We start from the raw sequence: 18281 nt of genomic DNA on the forward strand, positions 1-18281 counted from the left end.
CTGCTCTCCCTCTATTCCCCTCTACGTGGGTCTCCACTTACAGCAACCAGTGCACCAAAGGCTGGTTATTGTCAAGAAGTGAAAATTGTTCCTCAGGTTGGTGTTTTGCCTAAAGTGAAGGCTCGGCCTTCTCTCACTGCCAATTTTTTTGTCCTATTTCTCTTAACTTCATATTTTTAATTAATATTTCATGTTTCTTACCTGGCTGAGGCAAAATACATTCCTTTTGCCTCAGTAGTCTGGTTTGTTTGTTTGTTTGTTTTCTTTTTATTGCCCTCTCCTTCTCAGTCCTGGAGATGACTTTTGAGGGTTTTGTTTTTTCTGTCCATATTCCAAGTTCCAGCAGTTTTCCGGTCAGAACCCATTCTGCAACAGGAATGAGGGATTTTATTATTACAAGAAGTAGGTTTTTTTGGTGAGAATCTTGCTAGATTGCCATCCCTGGCAAATGTTACAGGGCAGAAACAGAGAAAAAAGGCTTTCAAACTTTGTGGTTTATGCCTTTTTATCGTCCTTTTCATTGCCTTGGTCTTACGTGTGTATTTTTGGTCATGAATACAAATTTTTACCCAATGAAATTTTCTGTTAAATGCACTAGATTGTTTAACAGTTAAGTAACTTTCACAGCACTTTGGTTTGCCTTTTTTTTTTTTAATCTACATTTCAAAACATTTACAGTCTATAAATCTCTACCTTCTCATAGTTCTGACACTATACCTTTTTGGTGAGGTAAGTGGAGCAAAAGGATATCTAGCCTGAGAAATAAATATTTTCTGTTCTCTTTCCAAATTTGAATGTCCCAGGTTTATTCTTACATGTTGTTTTTCTCCCCCTTGCTATATCCAAGACTGGCTGTAGAAGGTAAACACTGGGGGAGCTGAATGAGATTACAGCATCACTTTGGTAACCCTTCTTAGTGAATGGGCAGTTGATCTGTCCATAATGCAAAGCACTTAATGTATTGAAACGTCTAAGAAAGCAAGCTACTAGTTCACCACTTAGGGTTCAATTTCCGGATAATAACATTTATTTATAGGGAAAAAAGACTTAGTTCTGCGATGGCGAAGTAGATATTGTCACTCAAAGCACAGTCTTTTTATTAACCTCAGATTTATATGGTTAAGTAATTGTTGTATTAGTAGCATTTCTTGAGTGGTAATGTGGAAAAAAAATAAGACAGATGTCTGTGTACAATGTGCTCCTTGTTTATTTATCTGTAGTAGGCTGGGGCTAAATTGGCCCACTGTCAGGGGGGCTGTGAGTGATAGTCAGCTTGAGCTCAGCTGCCTGAAGCTTGAAACGCTGCGACTCATGGGCAATATGTGCCACGTATTTCTTTGTGTGTATGTCTGTCTGTCCTTTCCTGTGCATAGCAAAAGGTAGGGGAAAGACTTGTGCATAAGTGCCACATACTGAATTTAGTTTTTCTTGAATAAATTGGTTGACCGAAAAAACTGTTACTTTCTGCTTTTTGTTTGTATGTGCCTGTGGAAGCAAAACATATTTCTCTGGAACAGGAAAGCAAATAATATTGAATGAATACATAGCTTGGTAGTAACACATGTTTGGAGGTACTTTTTTTCTTACTGTTCAGATTTTGAAACTAAGGAAAATTCTTCTAATATATCCATTTCTACTCTGTTCCAATTTCCGCAGCATTTTAAATTAGAAATGTCATAAATTTGGTATGAAGCTAAAAGCTTGTTACGAAGTAAGACAGGAGGATATTCATAAAAGGAAGAATATTTAATCTATCTTCTTCATGGCCATTTTCTTAAACCTGAAGTAAACATGGTGAAATTGAGTGAATTTCTATTAAGCAGACTCCTCTGCTTTCAAGTCACGTTCAGAACAGACAATTGATGGCATATTTCCAGCTGGCAGAGCTGTCGAAAGGTAGCATGCGACTTCAACTCCATTTTTTCCCCTTTTCAACATATGATTGTGCAAGTCTCACCAAATTCATCAGAGAGTAAATATTCCTTCAGTATGTAAAATAAAGAATAGATCTGCAAGCTGGATTCAGTGAGTAAACAGATTTTTATCATACTAGAGAGTTTTCTTCAATAGTGCAGGTGCTTTACACACACATTTTTTTGAAAGATATGATGATCAACTTGGTGGCAACTGTTGGAGTCAATACAAAGTCCCATAAGTCTTCTTTTGCTTTTTAGAGTTTTTTGTGGAGGGGAAGGGTAGGGATAGGATAAGGGGTTTGCACAGTGAGTATTTTCTAAAGCCCATTTAAATCTGTCATCTTTTTCAGAAATAGGAAAAAACTTCACCACATTTTGGTGGCTGTTATTTTTTCCACATAAGGTACTTAGGGACTAATAAAGGTGTTTTCGTTTTCTGCTGGTCGTGCCTTGATCATGTTTTGCCAGGTATTAACTGCTTGTGTGAACATTAGCAGCTTCTCACAGCCTTCCCCTCCTGTAAAATAGCTGGAGGTGATAATCTGACCCAAATAAGTAAGTAACAAAATCTACTTGCCTCCATGTCTAACTGATGGCTGGAGTCCTACCTCTCCCCTCTGGAAATAACTCTGTACCCCTGGGGCTGTTTCAGTGCCTGAGAGCATTGCAGCATCCTGGGAGCACTTCAGAGGACTAAAGCAGACTGCAGCAGCACTGTGGATGTGGGCACTACCAGTCTGCCAGATCTTGAGCAGAGACTCAGTATAAGGCTCAGTGTTGGGAGTATGTAGCTCTCAGTGTAAACTGCTGGTTGCGTGGTATTTTAAGAGCAAGGTGCATTTGCTCAATGCTTTCCCTGTGAACATTGACATCTAGCGAAAACAGTTAACGTCAACCCAAAACAAGCTTTGTGACTGCCTGTGGTTTCCTTTGGTCACATACCAGAGACGAAACATCATTGAATTGCTCTTTCCTGACATGTACTCCTTGAATGGAGTTGGTGTAAATTTAGTCAGTTCACTTTGTTGAGTATCAAGAGCAGTGTGATATGTAAATAAAGCTTTATCAGAGATAGATTTAAAATTCCACAGTTGGCAAGGAAGCGTTAGCAGTGTAATATAATACAAATATTTACACAGTAACTTCTAAGTCTTCAATAAGTGCTTAATATTTGAAATATGTGTTGTGAAAACATTGACTGATTAAGCCATACCATTGCTGCTACATCTGTATGCAGCAACTTGCAATGGCTGGGATGCAGGAATCACTAGGAGGAGTAGGTCACCCAGCAATGCAAAGGCATTTTAACAAGTCACCCTTTTTCCCTCCCCCTCAATTTCATTAGGATTCAGCACGGTCTGCTCTCCCAAGGTACATATAGCTCCATCCCTGCATCCTGTTGGAGCTGCTGCTCTCAGAAGCTGTTGCATTCATGTAACGTGACTGGATGTGATCACGTGCCCAGTGCATCTTAAGAGTGCTCCAGTAGCAAAATTGAGATAACCGAGTTTGTGCCTGCCCACAACATGGCGTGTAATCCTTACTAGTCTGACCCTCCTCCTTGTATCTGTCATGGCCATTTTATAAGGAATTGCAATGGACTGAAATGATGGATTGTTAATCTTTTGTCTGCCTGCAGCGTCAAAGGAATGGTGCTGGACTCTAACTGGTCTGCTTGTTTTGCTGGGAGCAGAGGCTGGTGCCAGGGGAGATGCTCTCTTTGGGTGGATATTTCTGCCTTGCCTAGTCCATCACTACATTCAGCCTCCAGTTCCAGTATTACTTATGAATAAGCTCACAAAACAGTAGAATCAATAGACTGCAAATTAAAATAAACAGAAACACAGCTCCTAAACTTGCTTGGGTGATTCTCTGCTGCCACCTCATTTGCCAAGAGACTGCAAGAGCTGATCCATGCCTAAAAATGTACTGCTGCTTTACAGTCTTCCCCCCCCCCTTCTCTGGCCACTCTGTTTTGCCTTCTGCAAGCATACAACAAAGCTGAAAAACAGAGTGGTTAGTTCTGTGCTTGAAGTGTGAAGGTCAGGTTGAGTTTATTGTAGGTGGTGTGGATATGATCTATCCTAAAAATCACAGACTTGATCACAGTCTGCCTTCAAAACCATCACTTCACTGTGATGTTGCTAGATATGATTTAACCAGTTCCTGAAATGTTTTGCCATAAAGCTGTTGTTGATAAGCTCTGCTCTGTCTAGACCCCCGTGACAATTTCATTTCACTAAACCCATTGTTTTCCACAGAGAAGCTAACAGACAGCTTTCGTCCAGCCTACGATCTTTTCCCTATGATGTGGCTGGTCATGCAGGAAACCCAGCCCACATAATAAAGTGCCACCTCTTTTCCTACTGCAGGCTAATGGAAACAACCAGCACCTGATGCTGATGGTGTGTGGGGAGGTATCTAGCAGCCTGTGCTTCTGCCCACTCTGTAGGCAGCTGCCGTGCTGCCTGGCTCAGCCTTTGGAAGGGCTGGAGGTAGGCATTGCTGTATGGGGCCCACAGAGATGCCACAAAATCCTAGCTTGGCATTAACTCCTGCTGCAGTTGCGGGAGGTTTTCATGTCTCAGTCAGTTGTGGTGATAACATGCTAAAGCTAGATTTTGCAAGAGAAAGGTGAAGTAGCAGATGATGCCATCAGAAGCTGATGTTGGGGATGTTGCTGAGGATAGTTTAGCAGGTGGGTGTGGTGTGAAGCGTGTCTGCAAAAATCTGTTCTAAGGTAAGGCTGTAACACCTGCCCATCCCAATAATAGGAACAGGATGATTGCAGTGACCTTAGCTTGCAGATGAAGAGGGGTTGGAGTTTGCAGAGAAATGATGCAATTCTCATACTGTTCATGATGTTTTTGCAAGGCTAAGAGCAAATAATCTTGAAATGAGCTGGCAGGTTTATGATTGGGTTTTATGGGCTTTTATGATGTTTATAATCTGACATTGAACTTGCAGTTTAAGAGGTGAAAGGTTTAAAGGAACACAGTAGCAAAGGTGTACCACTGAATTTCTTCTGGGTGTAATTTTAACGTATGGCTTAGATGCTTCCCTGATGTGGTAGGTTTGCTAAAGTATGGATGATGTAGTTCACAGTGCATGTGTCACTGAGTAAACTGACTCCATCCCTATCGAGTGTTCCACAGAGGGAAGAATTGAGCAGAAAATGTGATTTTTGCTTTTCTAAGGATGGACATGGACTGGATGTAACTGCCTTGTGTGGTGTAGCCACCCAGGCCCCAAAATGCAGCCTTTGTCTTTCCACTTAAATCCCAGGCTCAGAAATATGGTATATTATTGCCCATGTCTGCTTGGTATTTTTTGGTTGTTTTTCTGGTATCAGTAAAAATCTAAGGTTCCCTGCAATCTTTAAACTGGAATTCTTAAGTTATGACCTTTCCCCACGGTCCTTTTGGAAAAAATAATACTTTTTTTCCTGCCCCCTGTCTTCTGATTCTGCATCCGCTTATTTTGAGAGATATGTGCTTCAGAGGTCCTGCCTGCAGATGTTTGCATACGTACAGCACAAGCCTGTTCTTACTTAACTATCCATTTCTGTTTTCCTGTGTTATCTTGCATTGCTCTACGGGGCTCGGTGAGCCGCAGGTTTGCTGCTGGCTAGCTTTTTGAGGTTTCTGCTATGCACACTACTGTATTTGTCTCCCGGTTCTTTGATTTGTAATGTTTTGCCTTTGATTGCCGCAGAAGGTATAAACAAGCCTGTCAAAAGCCTTGTTTACCGCGCAGATTCTGTGGGGGTGGCTGGTGGCCTCAGACCCTAAAATAGATATGGCAACGAACTGAACGGCTTAAAATGCTGAGAATTTAATTTGATCTTTCTTGTTGCCTTAAATATTGGGACTGAATGAGGATTTCTCTAACAGAACAGAAGGTGAACATGTTGGTATGTGACAGTAATAGAAGGGTCCAGACCTGCTGTCATTGAGATGCTCTTCTGCAATCAGAGGCTGGGCTAGGCCATTGGGTTGCGGCTTGTCTTCTTTAAGTCATTGTACCTGGGGAGGGGAGTACTTTATCTATCCTCTGATGCTACAGCATCCATGGAAGCAGTTGTTCTGAAATGGTTCCCTGGATCCTCTTGTGGGATAGCCACTCTAGGAAAATCCGAAGCAGTCCCTCACAGTTTTAACATCTGTTTTATGCTGGCTTTGCAAAGGAAGAAAGAAGGAACTGCAAAATCACACAGGGGTTCCTTTTTTCCCTCCTCTTTTTCATGTAGCACCATGCAGTTAGTAATATCATAGCTGGGGTTTTCAGTTGTGGTGGTGTGAAGGTAACAATGATTTGGCTTTGACGTGCTGCAACAGCTGCAGAATTCATTGGAGCTTAGAAGCCTGTGAGTTATAGCTGTGATGCCATTTACAGCTTTTATGGAAGAGCTCTTAAATTTGTGAAATGTGTTACTTTTTGAAGTGCATTATATTTGTAATTTGAATTCTCTAAAATCCTGTCTGAGAAAAAAAAAAGGCTTTGAAAATCCCCCTCTACCCGCTATAAACATGGGGAACTCTTACCAGGCAGGGAAGCAGGTCTCTTAAATTGAGTGATAGAACACACAGATGGATTTGTAAGTGCTAAAATGTCAATTAGTGCACTTAAAAGCTTAATGGTTGTCTTTGATGTGCTTCTAATATCATCAGTAAAGTTTGAATGTTGCCATTGATCAGGGATCGGAGGAGGGATAAGGGAATTGAATGCCAACCCAAACAGATCTCTGGATGGTGGGGGAGGCACATCCTCTGCAGACCCCTGTTGCATGAGCTGTGCCCCCACAGAGTCAGGGTAGCTGTGCATCACCCCTGCCCTAGTGCTGAGCCACCTGGCACCAACCCAGCACTGCCTGCTGAAAAACCTGCAAAAGCAAAGGAAAAATCATTGTAGCATTATTTTGAACACAGACTTGTTGGTTTAAAAAAAAAGAAAAAGGAAAAAATTGTGAAAAGTTCAAAACTTGATTATGTTTTTTCTTTATTGGTTTGACACAGATCTGGTTGTTGTGAAACACCTGCCTGTTAAAAATCATTCTGTGTAATTAGGAAAGCCTACTATCTCCATAAGAAAGAGCTTTTTTTCTTTTTTTTTTTAAAACACCTTTTCCCCAGAAAACCTCCCAGCTGCATGTCATCTTCTTAATTTATCTACTCAGGAGAGATACAATGTCTTCACAAATCAGGCCAGATATTAGAGTTGCCAGTGACCATTAGCTATTCTCCTCCCTCGTGTTTTAAATTGTAGTAAGAAGTGAAGCCTGTATGTGGCAGAGCAGCACTTCAACCTAACTTGGTCTGAAATTTTTGACCTGGGTACCTTAGCGATCTGCCACAGCTTCAGTTCCAGGCTATGGTCTTTACTCTCCTCTGGCACTGATTATTTGAAAAAATATTTTGCAGGCTTTCTGGGAAGTTACTTAGATGCATTCATCTGATTTATTACTGAGCAATTGCCTCACAGAGCAAATGCTGATTTTATTATTTGCTTCCCTGTGCTACTACAAAACCATCATTTGTTTGCTGGGTAGTATTTTGGAAGTCAAATGTATTTAATACTGAAGAGCGAGCTTGGTAAAGCTTTAGAGCATAGGTTTTCACTGCTTATATATCTTGTCTTCGTGCAGAAAATTTACTGGTATAACTAAACTGACCTGAAAATACGTTTAGAGTAGCTTTAGAGTCACCTCATATGTTTGGTTTAATTGACTTACAAGCGAGGAGTACAGATTTTGTTTATGTCTCCCAGCTTCAATGGATGCTTCCCTCCCAGCTTTAAAGAATATTCTGTCAGTCAGGAATGTAAACAAGGACAAAAAATTCTGATAGAAATCTCCCTTTTTTCAGTACTACATCAAGACAAATCAACATCATGCTTTTAGTGTGTCCATCCCAGGAGCCTGTGTCAATACAACTGATTTAGTTCCCCATCCAGCTCAGTAAAATTGATTCAGGCCTCAGTATCCCGAGGTTTCCCAGCAATAGGTTCGGCACATTTGGCTGTCATTACCCCTCCCTGAGTTTAAAGACTGACCAGATTGTTTTTTCTCTTTTTCTTTAAATCTTTTTGTAATCTGATGATTGTCTGAACAAGAGACATCCCATAGACTGATGTGAAAGAGGAGGAAACCAAGTTAAACATTTCCAAGCTAGGGCAGGGGACTCCTTGCATCACCCAGACCTGCTTTGGGTCAGATTTACGCAAACTTGCAGGTCCATCACTGTGTGAGTTACTCTGTGGGTAGAGTTTACCATACCCCAGCTTTGACAGTGCTACTCACTGCTGGCCATGGTCCTCCTGCAGGGCTTTGGTGATGGAGCTAGTCATGCAATCATGAGCTACTGCAGTGCCATCGAAGTGAGTCAGGTGAGCCAAAACCTCCTCTCTGATGACTTTAAACCAGCGCAACCCATTTGTACTGGAAAGGTTTAAATGAGGGTGAGTACAGCATCTCTGCTTGGTCAAGAGTTATCCAGCAGGGATATGGTGACCTTCCCAGGTTCATGCCTCAGAGTTACTGATGGGCACAGCTATATCGAACAACATAGCTAAACTATATAGGCTTTGGGCTAATGTATTTATTTCACTGGGAGAGCAATGTAAGTTTTATATTGGCAGATGCATATTTTTTTTATATATATGTACATGACTGTACTCCTAGAAAGCAGACAGATGAGCAGATCTTTTCTTATTACAGGCTTCAGCATCCTGGTACTACTAAAGTCCTACTAAAGAAAAACACTGACCTCCTGTTGTACTTGTGAGGATAGATGCTAAACACATGAACAGTTCTCTGGCTTCTCTAAAGTATTGACACCACTGACCAACCATTCAGACACTGTGAAATGCAAAAAATCAGATCTCTTTAAGTTCCCATAGAAATACTGAAGGCAAATTTATAACACACCAATTTTATCTTTCTCTCTTCCCTACTTCCTTGGCACTATTTTGGCATGCAAAAGTTGTTAGTGTTTTTCAAGTTGAGAATCAGGCTAATATACAGCAGGATTGGATTAGCCATACATGTCTGTAGGTCTTGTTAGCAGGCATTTAAACTGCAAAAAATATTTTTTTAGTGGACTGTATTTGTATGGCTGCGTACTGGAGCTTGAACACCTTATAAAAATATGAACTGGATCAAAATGAAATTAATTAGAAAGAATATATTTGGATTTAATTAACTCGAGCCGCTGAATACTCTTTGTGCATACTGGGTTTTATGTGTCTATCTGAAGTGTACTTGGTGGAGAGTTTTAATTAGAACTGGAGACAGAGTAAGAATATTTGGAATGTGAAATTTATAAATGGCAGCGATTTTCAGCTAGGAGTATAGACCTTTTTTGGAACTTGCTACCATTTCTCACTTCTCTTTTTTCCCCTCTTCCTAATAAGCTTACTTTTATGTTCAAATTAATACCAGATTCTGAAAAAGAAAAAAATCCTGTTGTGGCTCTTGGGCTTCTGCAGCATGATCAGAGTTGTCAGATCTGCAGCTGCAGGAGATATTTTTTACCTTTGTGTGTTTAATGGCTCATACTACTCTGTTCTTTGACGGTAACATTTAAATGTAAAAGTGCAGGGCTGTGGATGGCACAGGACATGTGGCTGCCTTGACTACTGTCTCAGATGTCGGACATGCCAAGACTCAAAGAACTGATTTGGCAGCTACCCAGCAGATTTTTATAAAAGCTCAGTTGGTGGCCAGAAACCCTGGCTGTCAGAGTTGTGTTATGCAATAAATTGTTTTTCAGCAGAAGTTTCTAATCCAATTTCAGCTGTAGTTTTTTGGTACTATGTAATCAAAGATAAATATATATCATTCCATGGGTTTCAGAGAAGTGAAGACATGCAGTGTAAGCATCCCCCATCAGGTTGGTTGGTTTGTTTTTCTTTTAAGAAAGATTTAGACCTGTTCACCTACACAGGAAATGATGCTTAGATTATTTTGGTTTCTGCTCGGGAGGTATGTATTTGTATACAGCATGCCCTTTCAAAGATAACTCAGTGTGCATTTTAGGAGATGTTCCCTTCTTTTGAACAAAGCACCAGGTAAGGAACCTATTTATCAAGTCAGAGCTTTTGCTCAGGCATAAATTGGCTACAGGTGATGGTCAAACAGAAAATTCTATCTTGTCAGGCTGTCACCTATCCAAATCATTGCAGGCCCTGTCCCTGTAACAGATACAGTCCTCACCCTCTTATATTTCCCTTTCACTCCTCTAAAGTAAATAATTTTGGAAAAAGTGGGTATGGTTCATCTGAATGCAGTGAGATGTTTGGGGTTTACAGTATTGACATTACAGCAAAGTGGTTTTCATTTCCTGAATACTGTCTGTGGTGCCCTCCCTTCCTCACGGTCATTGTCATGGTTTGGTGCTGAGGTGGGCTTGCATCGCTCTAAGTTGCTGCTCAAAGGGACAATCCCACTTTTCTCTCTGCCCCAGCAGTGGTTGCCGTCTGGTTATGTGGTTAGTAATGAGGGAGCTGATCTGGATGAAGACAGTAATTTTTCCTGTCTTGAGGGGGAGATTTTGATTCTTTTCCCCGATAAAGCTGGTCAAGTGGCCACATAGGGGCTGGTGCCGGCATTGGGCTTGGAGTGGGTGCATCCCAAGTGGTGTCAGGTGAATTAATCTGGTTATGAAAACCTCTCCCCCAGTCTGAGTAATTATCTTATACCTTTACACCTCTTTCTTGCAGCACTCCACCACCCCTGGCTTCTCTCTGCTGCAGGCTCTTGTCAGAGCCCAAAACTCAGACACTCTCGTTGCAAAATGGTTGATTATATTCCTGGTCTGGCCTAAGTAAGTCGTAACTGTGAAGTCATGGCTATTGGTGAGAGTTGGTTTAAGTTGAAGTCCTGCTGCAAGCTGATAAATTAGGAAAATTTAGAGTTGTCTTTACTCTGAATTTGCTTTGTCTTAACCTTTTATTTTTCTTTTTTTTTTTTTTGTGTTTATCTTGGCGGACCAACATGAGAAACAGTTGATGTCTTGTAAGGTTTCACTAGTTTCATATTGAGTAGTAGTTTTCTAGAGGTGCAGAACCATCAACAAGGCCTCTGAGTTTATGTAAAAGAAACAACACATGAACTGACTGTTTTTCAATATTTCATTATGAGGCTGAAGATAAATTTAGGAACTATTTTTTACACCTCAGTTCTGGGAGCCTGTATGAAGACACGTGTATTTGAAGATTCTGAGTGTAACTCTTCTACCCTAATGTATTTTTGCAAGAGCAGGTTAAAACTCACTGGGCTCAAAAGTGCCTGAGGCCTTTAGTGACCCAAAAAACGCAGCGTTTCTCTCCCGTGCTGCTCTTCAGAATTCATCTGAAAGGAGGAAATGCAATCCCAGGTGCAGTAGGAGGCGGTGAAAGGGTGCAAACCAAAGGGAGATTGCAGGCAATGAAAGCTGTGGGAGAAGTGCTAAAGCAGGGAGAGATTTTTATTTTCCTCCAGTGTTTCTTTTCTGTGTTAACATTGGTTCTGCTAGTCAGGAGCTGTAATGTGATGTGAGTTCTTTGGGGAAGTTTTCTGCAAGTACGAAGGGAAAAAGTCACTATAATTACCAGATACGCTTAAAATGCTAAAACAGAACCATTAATAAAGGAAATTTCCCCTTTCTTCATGTTAGTTAGCACATTTTAAAAACATGACCTATTTTCCTAAACTAGACAGAACAGATTACATTTTCCAGAAGGCATGAGTCACTGTACTATTAAGTCTCCAAGCTGTATCAATCTTCATCAACTTAAGCCATTCATGAGATTTTATTTTTTCTCACTGAATATAAGCAGTTTGTTTTAAATGAGAAACTGCTACATCCTCTCTGGATAGTTAAACTTGATTAAAAGGTTAAATATTAAATAAGTGCGAACTTTATTCTGAGAGGAGAAGGGAGTAGGGGGACCTTGATAGTAAGCGAAAGACTACAAGGATATTACTGTGGGTATATATATGGGTATAACTAGTTTTCACCATGCTCTGCTTGGCTGTAAAAAGTCCAAGCAGCATGATAGCTGACAGAAGGAGCCAAAAATCTTTATTTATAGAGCTTCAGTTGAATATATTAGAGTTTCATATCAGTACCCTGGGAGTTCAGACTTCTGCTAGGAGTATCTGCTGAGGAGAGCCTCTGCTGTCTGGTCGAGGAACAGCCCATGTGCTCCTGCGAGTTACGTAGAGACGGAGTTTACACCGATGGGCCAATAGCAGGGTTTCTCCCTGTGAGGACAGTGTGGTTAGAAGGTTGATGGGGACTATGTAATCCACTGGAGACCTCTGCTAATGCAGCAGGGGAAGTACACGTGTTGATAACAGCAGTAACACTTCACGCTTTCTCATGAAGTTCCTGCCGTGCCATGCTTATACTGAAAAAGTGGGCTGTGTAAATGAATAAGCCTGCTAATTGCACTTAGTAGTGCTAACTCGCCCAAGCCTGCACAGAAGGATCACTCTCAGCCTCGGATGGCGTATCTAGGTTTTCCTCCAATTTCTTAGGTCTGACTTCTAGAGAAAAACAGGTGTAACTGTCTTCCATTGATAATATACAGCCAAAAGGCAAAACTCTGTTGAAGGTCTTGAGTCCAGTAAACAAATGTTTCCATCTTGGTCCTTCAGCTGAAAAGTAATTTATATGATCTCTGAAAATGTGTTTTTCATGCAAAAGACAGATTATTGTTATGTTTCTAACTAAACACAGTAAAAACCACCCTTTGAAATAGTTCTCCTTCAAAAATATCCTTGAGGAAAGAGTAGAAACTTGTGGTTTAGTTTTCCCATTGCTTCAAAATGACCTTCTTGCATCTGTGGGAAAGACTCTCTGGGGGCTGTTAAACCATGAAAGCATATTCATTTAGGGCATTGGGTGCCACAGTGATTTTAACTGAGTGTTGGCTGCAGCACTGGAAAAAGAAAAAAGAGGGAGTTTGTGTTTTGTTGTTTTGCTTTTTGCAACCTGGCATGAAGAATGAGGTCAGGAGATGCGTGCTTGGGAAAGACCCAAAGAGAGAGCTGGAAACACGCCAACCTCACTGAGTCATAACACACATGCTTATAAGGATCTTTGTACCTTACGAAGTCCTGACTTTTTAAATAAAACCATCACTGCTGTTAAAGTATTTACATAAAAGTAAAACAAATAGCATGGAGTGCCTCATGGATTCTCCCTTGTTCCAGCTTTCTTTTACCCTATGAACTATGACTCCTGTTTGCTTAAGGCAAGGCCAGGGCCGGGCTGAAAAATGTTGTATCTGTGATGAATGAATGCAGAAGCTTCAGTCATGTTTCTGCTGCTGCTCGAGGAGTGCAGCAGCTCCCACGACTTCAGGCTGACATTTCACCTGCCCAGGAGCTGGTGTAAAGCTTGCCCTTCACTTCTGCTTGCTTTGCCTTTGTTTTAGTAAGAATTTGAGTATAATTTTTGAAATAGGAAGGCTGTGTGCAGCCTGCGAACATCACCTCCAGAACTGTAAAGCTGAAAGCAAGCTGCCAGCCATACAGCGCGAGAGAAAGCTGTTCTCCAATCTATGAGGTAGCATCCTGTGTAGGAATGTACCGTGTAAGTAAATGGAGGTTATGCTCCTCTTCCCTATCCCCTTGGACTGAACTTGCCAAACTGTTGTTTGGCTGTCCTGATAGATGTTCAGATATAAATGTACGATATGAGGTTCCCTAAAATGGCACAACAAAGAAGGTGGCATGATTATTTTTTTTAGCAGTTTGAAGGAAATGGTGCAGTTGTGTTTCCTTATTCTGCCCTGGACCTTCCCAAGTTGTTTGTATCTGTTCCTTTTATGCTGACCTGCACAGTGAAGGTTATGGGCTTGTGGTGATGAACCTACAGTTTAAGATGTTATTCAGTCCATTTTTGGGTTTGAGTCAATAATGGACAATCCATTAGTTCCCCACAAGTCGTTTCAATGGCTAATTACTTGCACAGTTGCAGAAACTGTTTTTTAATTCTGTCTTGCATTTTTCTGAATCGAGTTCCAGCTGTTGGATGTTATTATACCCCTCTCTGCCAGCCTCAAGAGCCATCTATTAACAAATCTCTACTCCCTGTGGAAGTATTTAAAGGCAGCAGTTGAGTCAGTCCCTTTGAGGTTGGGTTTTGGGGGAGTGGGTTGGTGTTGAGAAGTTACATAGATTAAATTCCTCAAGGCTTTCACTTGACCATACTTCTAAACTGTTCTGGGCATGTGTATGTTGTTTTGCTAAAGTGAGATAACTCCTCCAGTTGTTAGCAGTGTAAGTGCAGACCGGGCACATGACGGCTCTCCCTACACTGGGGTGATGAGGCAGAGCCGATCTGACCCATGTAATTATGGTTAAATGTGTTGGGAGCTGGAGCTGCAGCCGGTGGAGCAACAGCTCAGCTGGTCTCTGAGTCAGCTGCTCTCTGGCTTGCGGCTGCTTTTGTGCTGTAGGCTCTGGGGAAGATGTGTTTGACCATTGTGAAACCTTTTTATTGCCCCTGCATATGGAGCCATGTGAATACAGGTGTTGGCAGTGGCTTTAGCCCCTTCTTTTGCTGACCTTGGGTACACATGGTGTTGGGGAACTTGATGACCTTTTTTCAAGCCACACAGAGGGTGTGGGGAAAGCCCACAGCAGAACAGTGTAGGCAGGACAGTGGCTGCAGTCTCAACACAACTGGGCTGATGGGAGCTCTGGTGTGGAGAGACTCTCCCATGTGCATTTCTATTGGCAGCGCTGCTGTTTCAGAGGTCAGATGAAGCCAATATGGTTCATCTCAAGTTTTACAGCTCCAGGAGTTGAGTGTGATGTGAAATGTTACTGTGTTGCTTCAGAGGTTGCTGAGAGAGGTCTTTGTTCCTGTCTTCTGGGACCCATCTCTTTGCTGGTGGCACTAATGCCCACGCAACCCTCAGGCTGGTGGGAAGGCGGGAGTATCTCCTGCAGTGGTGCTGGAGCCTCCAGCTGGCACCAGGAAGACATCTTGGCTGCCTTGTCCCTTGGAAAATTGGATGCCAGGTTGCAAACCATCCTTTTGCATGTCCAGCACATTGTCTGGGGAGAGGGAGATGACTTCAGACTGTTCACAGGAGTACTTGGGGAGGGTGGCTTAGACCAGAGGCCTCTGGTGTGTGGTGATGAGCTCCTTCCCTCCCACAGGCGGGACTGTCGCTGGCATGTGCCAGGGCATGGGCTGTACCTGCCAGCAGTCGCTTACCTGCTACAGTGGCCATGTGGTCAGCACATGCTGATTTAAAGATCAATCCTGTCAGCTGGTTTCACCCTGTCACTACTGAAGCAGCAAATGCCACCATGTGCTCCTTGCAGTGAGCGGTCTTGACAAAGTGAATTTAATAGGGAATATATTTTTGTTTGTTTGTTTGATTAAATTATTTTTCTGTGTTTTTTTCATGATTAAGTGGGCCAGTGGGATCAGGAAATGATGGGTATTTTCGTGCAGCTTCAAGCTCCATGGGAGCTGTGTGGTCTGGTGGAGGAAGGAGTTTGTTCGGGGCCTCAGACCGGACATGGTGTCTGATGGGAGAGAGGCCTTGGGTGGATGAGGGCTAAGGAAAGTGGCACGTCTCTGAGTATGCCTGATGTTAACTGGGGTCGATTGTTACACAAGGCTTCTGTATGCCTGGCTTAAATTATGCAAAAATACGGGGTGATGGTTTGGTTGCCCCTTGTTAGGGTTTCTGTTTAACTCATTTAGGCTTCAGAGTCAGAAGCAATGTGCCTGGCTGGAGGGCTCTTCATCCTCTTCCTCTTCCTGACCATTATATTAGGGATTTGTACAAATGCCAGTGAAAGGAGCAAGTGGTGTCCCCAGGCTTGTGTCCATAGCATGAACAGGTGCTGAAGGTGCTTATGACTGTTTCCTAACTGAGCGTGATTCCTTTAAGGATTTATTAAGTAATTTCTGTGAAAACAGAAATGCACCACGTCCCCCTGGGCCCTTGGTGGGAATATAAATGGGGCCATCTTTGGGGCAAGCTTTGTTGAAATTGAGCAGGCTGCAGCTCTCAAATGTTTAGTGTCGCTTCTGCTTAGGGCTGAAGTTGTGTTTGGCAGCAAAAGGGTAAGCCATAGCTGTTGGTATAAACCTTTGTTGACAAAATAACTGGATGTACTAGTCCTTTTAAAGTGTTTGCCTGGAGGTTTTTTTCTTTTTTTTTTGGTTGCTCTGGGTGTTGCGTTACAAAGTTTGCTTTCTTGGCCCAGAGCTGCCTGTGCTCTAAAGCTCCTTGGGTATGGCTCAGCCTTCTTCAAAATGTAGGAGCTTGTCCCTCATGCAAAATGCACATCCTGCTGCCAAAGCGCTGGCTGCTTTCACTGCACTCATTTTGTTGCCTTTTTTTGTTTGTTTGTTTGTTTTTTAACCCCCGCCAAGTAATTTGTCATAGAAATTTTTTTTAGGGGTGGGAGTTGGAAATGGTTTTGATCACTGAATTGGCTGAATGCCAATATGTCACTAGAGGAGCAAAGAAAAAACTATCACTGGCCACCCTAAGCTATGCTTTTTTTTTTTTTTTTGAGTTGGTGGTGCCCAGCATTACTTTGGCACATGGGATGGTCTAAACTCTCCTGCCTCCTGGTGGGGATCCCTGATGGGGCTTTAGGGATTTCCAGTGTAATGTGACAGTATGCTGCTGTACACTTAGACTTACCACTTAAGGTCTGCCTAGAAATATTAATCTTTTGTGTGGCAGTGATGTAGCCCTTGAGGAGTTCAAGGGCAAGAATGCTCAAAGAGTGATTTCCAAAGACCCTGAGACAATTATAGGGCTTATGAAAATATGATGACTTACCTATCTCACGTCTTTATATCAGTTCACTGACTTAATTTATTTGAATGCTAAAGACTTTAGGGAGTTGCTTTTCCAAGGAATTAATCTTGTAACTAAAGTGAGTTCTAAATATGACATACACTAGTATTCCTTTTGACAATGTAACATTTGTCTCCTCAAAATAAAGTAGAAAACATCTGCCCTGTGAGCCAAATTCCACTTGGCTTTACGCTGATATTAATTCAGAATAACTTCACTGTTATCAATGTACGACTTCATTGTAACACTGCAATAAATGCAAATCACAAAACCAGAGGGAAAAATAACCTGAGCCAGGAGGCACAAACCAAGGCCAAAATGGCAACAAGAGAAGTTAGTTCACAAAACTTGCCTCTTAAATTTCTGCAACATTTGTTTTAGTGTTTTTTTTTTTTCTCCTAATTATCTGGGAGCACTTCCTGGCTGTGATAAATTTCTCTGTGAGGGATTCATTATAAGGATTTTAACAATTAAGTTTCACTTCCTGTCTAACACCTAGTACATGGCTACTGCTGTTTGTAGGATAAAGGATTAGAGGGACTAATGCCCTGATTTGATGATAATAGTTATGTTTCTGTTCTCTGTTAGAGGCGATCAGGTTGCATTTTCTTACAGAGTATTTTTCTTAAGTTTCTTTCTCTTTTTTTTTTTTTTTTTAAATTATAAATAAGCTGTGTAGCCCTAGGCTTTAGGGGTTTGTTTTTGTTTCAGAAACATGCAACTAATGTCTCCTTTCTGTTTCCATCTTCTTTAGGATGACAGCGATGGGATTCCCTGGTCAGAGGAGAGGGTGGTGCGGAAGGTCCTTTATTTATCTCTGAAGGAGTTCAAGAACGCACAGAAGCGGCAGCACGGGGATGGCATTAGCGGGAGCCTCAAGGCAGTGAACGGTGAGATGCCTCTGTGGTACTGCTGGAAGGACTCAGTCCTTTTGCCATGGGGTTCTTCTGTAGCAGGGAAGGAGACCAGTGTACCTGGTCTTTTGACAGGTACACCGTGCCCTTTTGATCTGCACAGAAGAACTTGTTTCTGAAATGCTTGAAATGCCCAGTTTGAACAATCCATATGTTTTGGTTCCTGGCTAATTGACTGAGATAGGGATCAAGGTGGAGGGTAGGTGCCAGGTGGGAGGACAGTAGAAAAGGAGGCCCATCAGGTCAGCCTACTCCCTGATGTGTCAAGTATGTCCCCAGAGGAGGTAACCATTTAAAGGTGATTGACTCCAGTTACCTTGGGGAAGTACTCTTGGACAGAAATGATGTACTCTCATTTAGGTGCAAGAAACTGGCTTACTTGCATCTGTCTCTGGAGTCATCTAAGTCCTCAGGTGAAGTAGCATATGATCTACATCGAGATTTAAAGGGCTGAAACGACACAAACGCTTTGATGTTGGACTCCCCTGGTTTAGCAGTTCACAGAGCAATTGTTTAAAGGTATTCAAAGGAGATGCAGACAAGCTTAGATGACAGGAGCTAGAAAGGAGTTTAATTTTATTTCTTTAATGCTTTACCCAATTATTGTCTGTCGCTTAAAAAAGCA

At 41.9% G+C, this 18281-nt stretch overlaps 1 protein-coding gene across 3 annotated transcripts in view; it reads left to right on the top strand.

Annotated features, from left to right (window-relative positions):
• JARID2 (jumonji and AT-rich interaction domain containing 2) overlaps positions 1–18281 on the top strand; it is a 214791-nt gene that overhangs the window by 75252 nt on the left and 121258 nt on the right. Inside the window, exons 1-2 of one of the 3 annotated variants that reach the window (XM_018077645.2) lie at positions 14840–14931; positions 17497–17632. Coding sequence is in view for 1 of the 3 variants with exons in the window: in XM_018077644.3 (XP_017933133.1) it covers positions 17497–17632 (136 nt within the window). In the remaining 2 variants the exon portion in view is untranslated. Of the gene's footprint in view, positions 1–14839; positions 14932–15026; positions 15041–17496; positions 17633–18281 lie in introns of those variants that run through there. The other 2 variants (XM_018077646.1, XM_018077644.3) reach the window with 2 other exon arrangements.

Source organism: Manacus vitellinus, unplaced genomic scaffold (genome assembly GCF_001715985.3).
Source record: "Manacus vitellinus isolate BGI_N305 unplaced genomic scaffold, ASM171598v3 scaffold_39_pilon, whole genome shotgun sequence".
In the NCBI taxonomy this organism is placed as follows: Eukaryota; Metazoa; Chordata; class Aves; order Passeriformes; family Pipridae; genus Manacus; species Manacus vitellinus.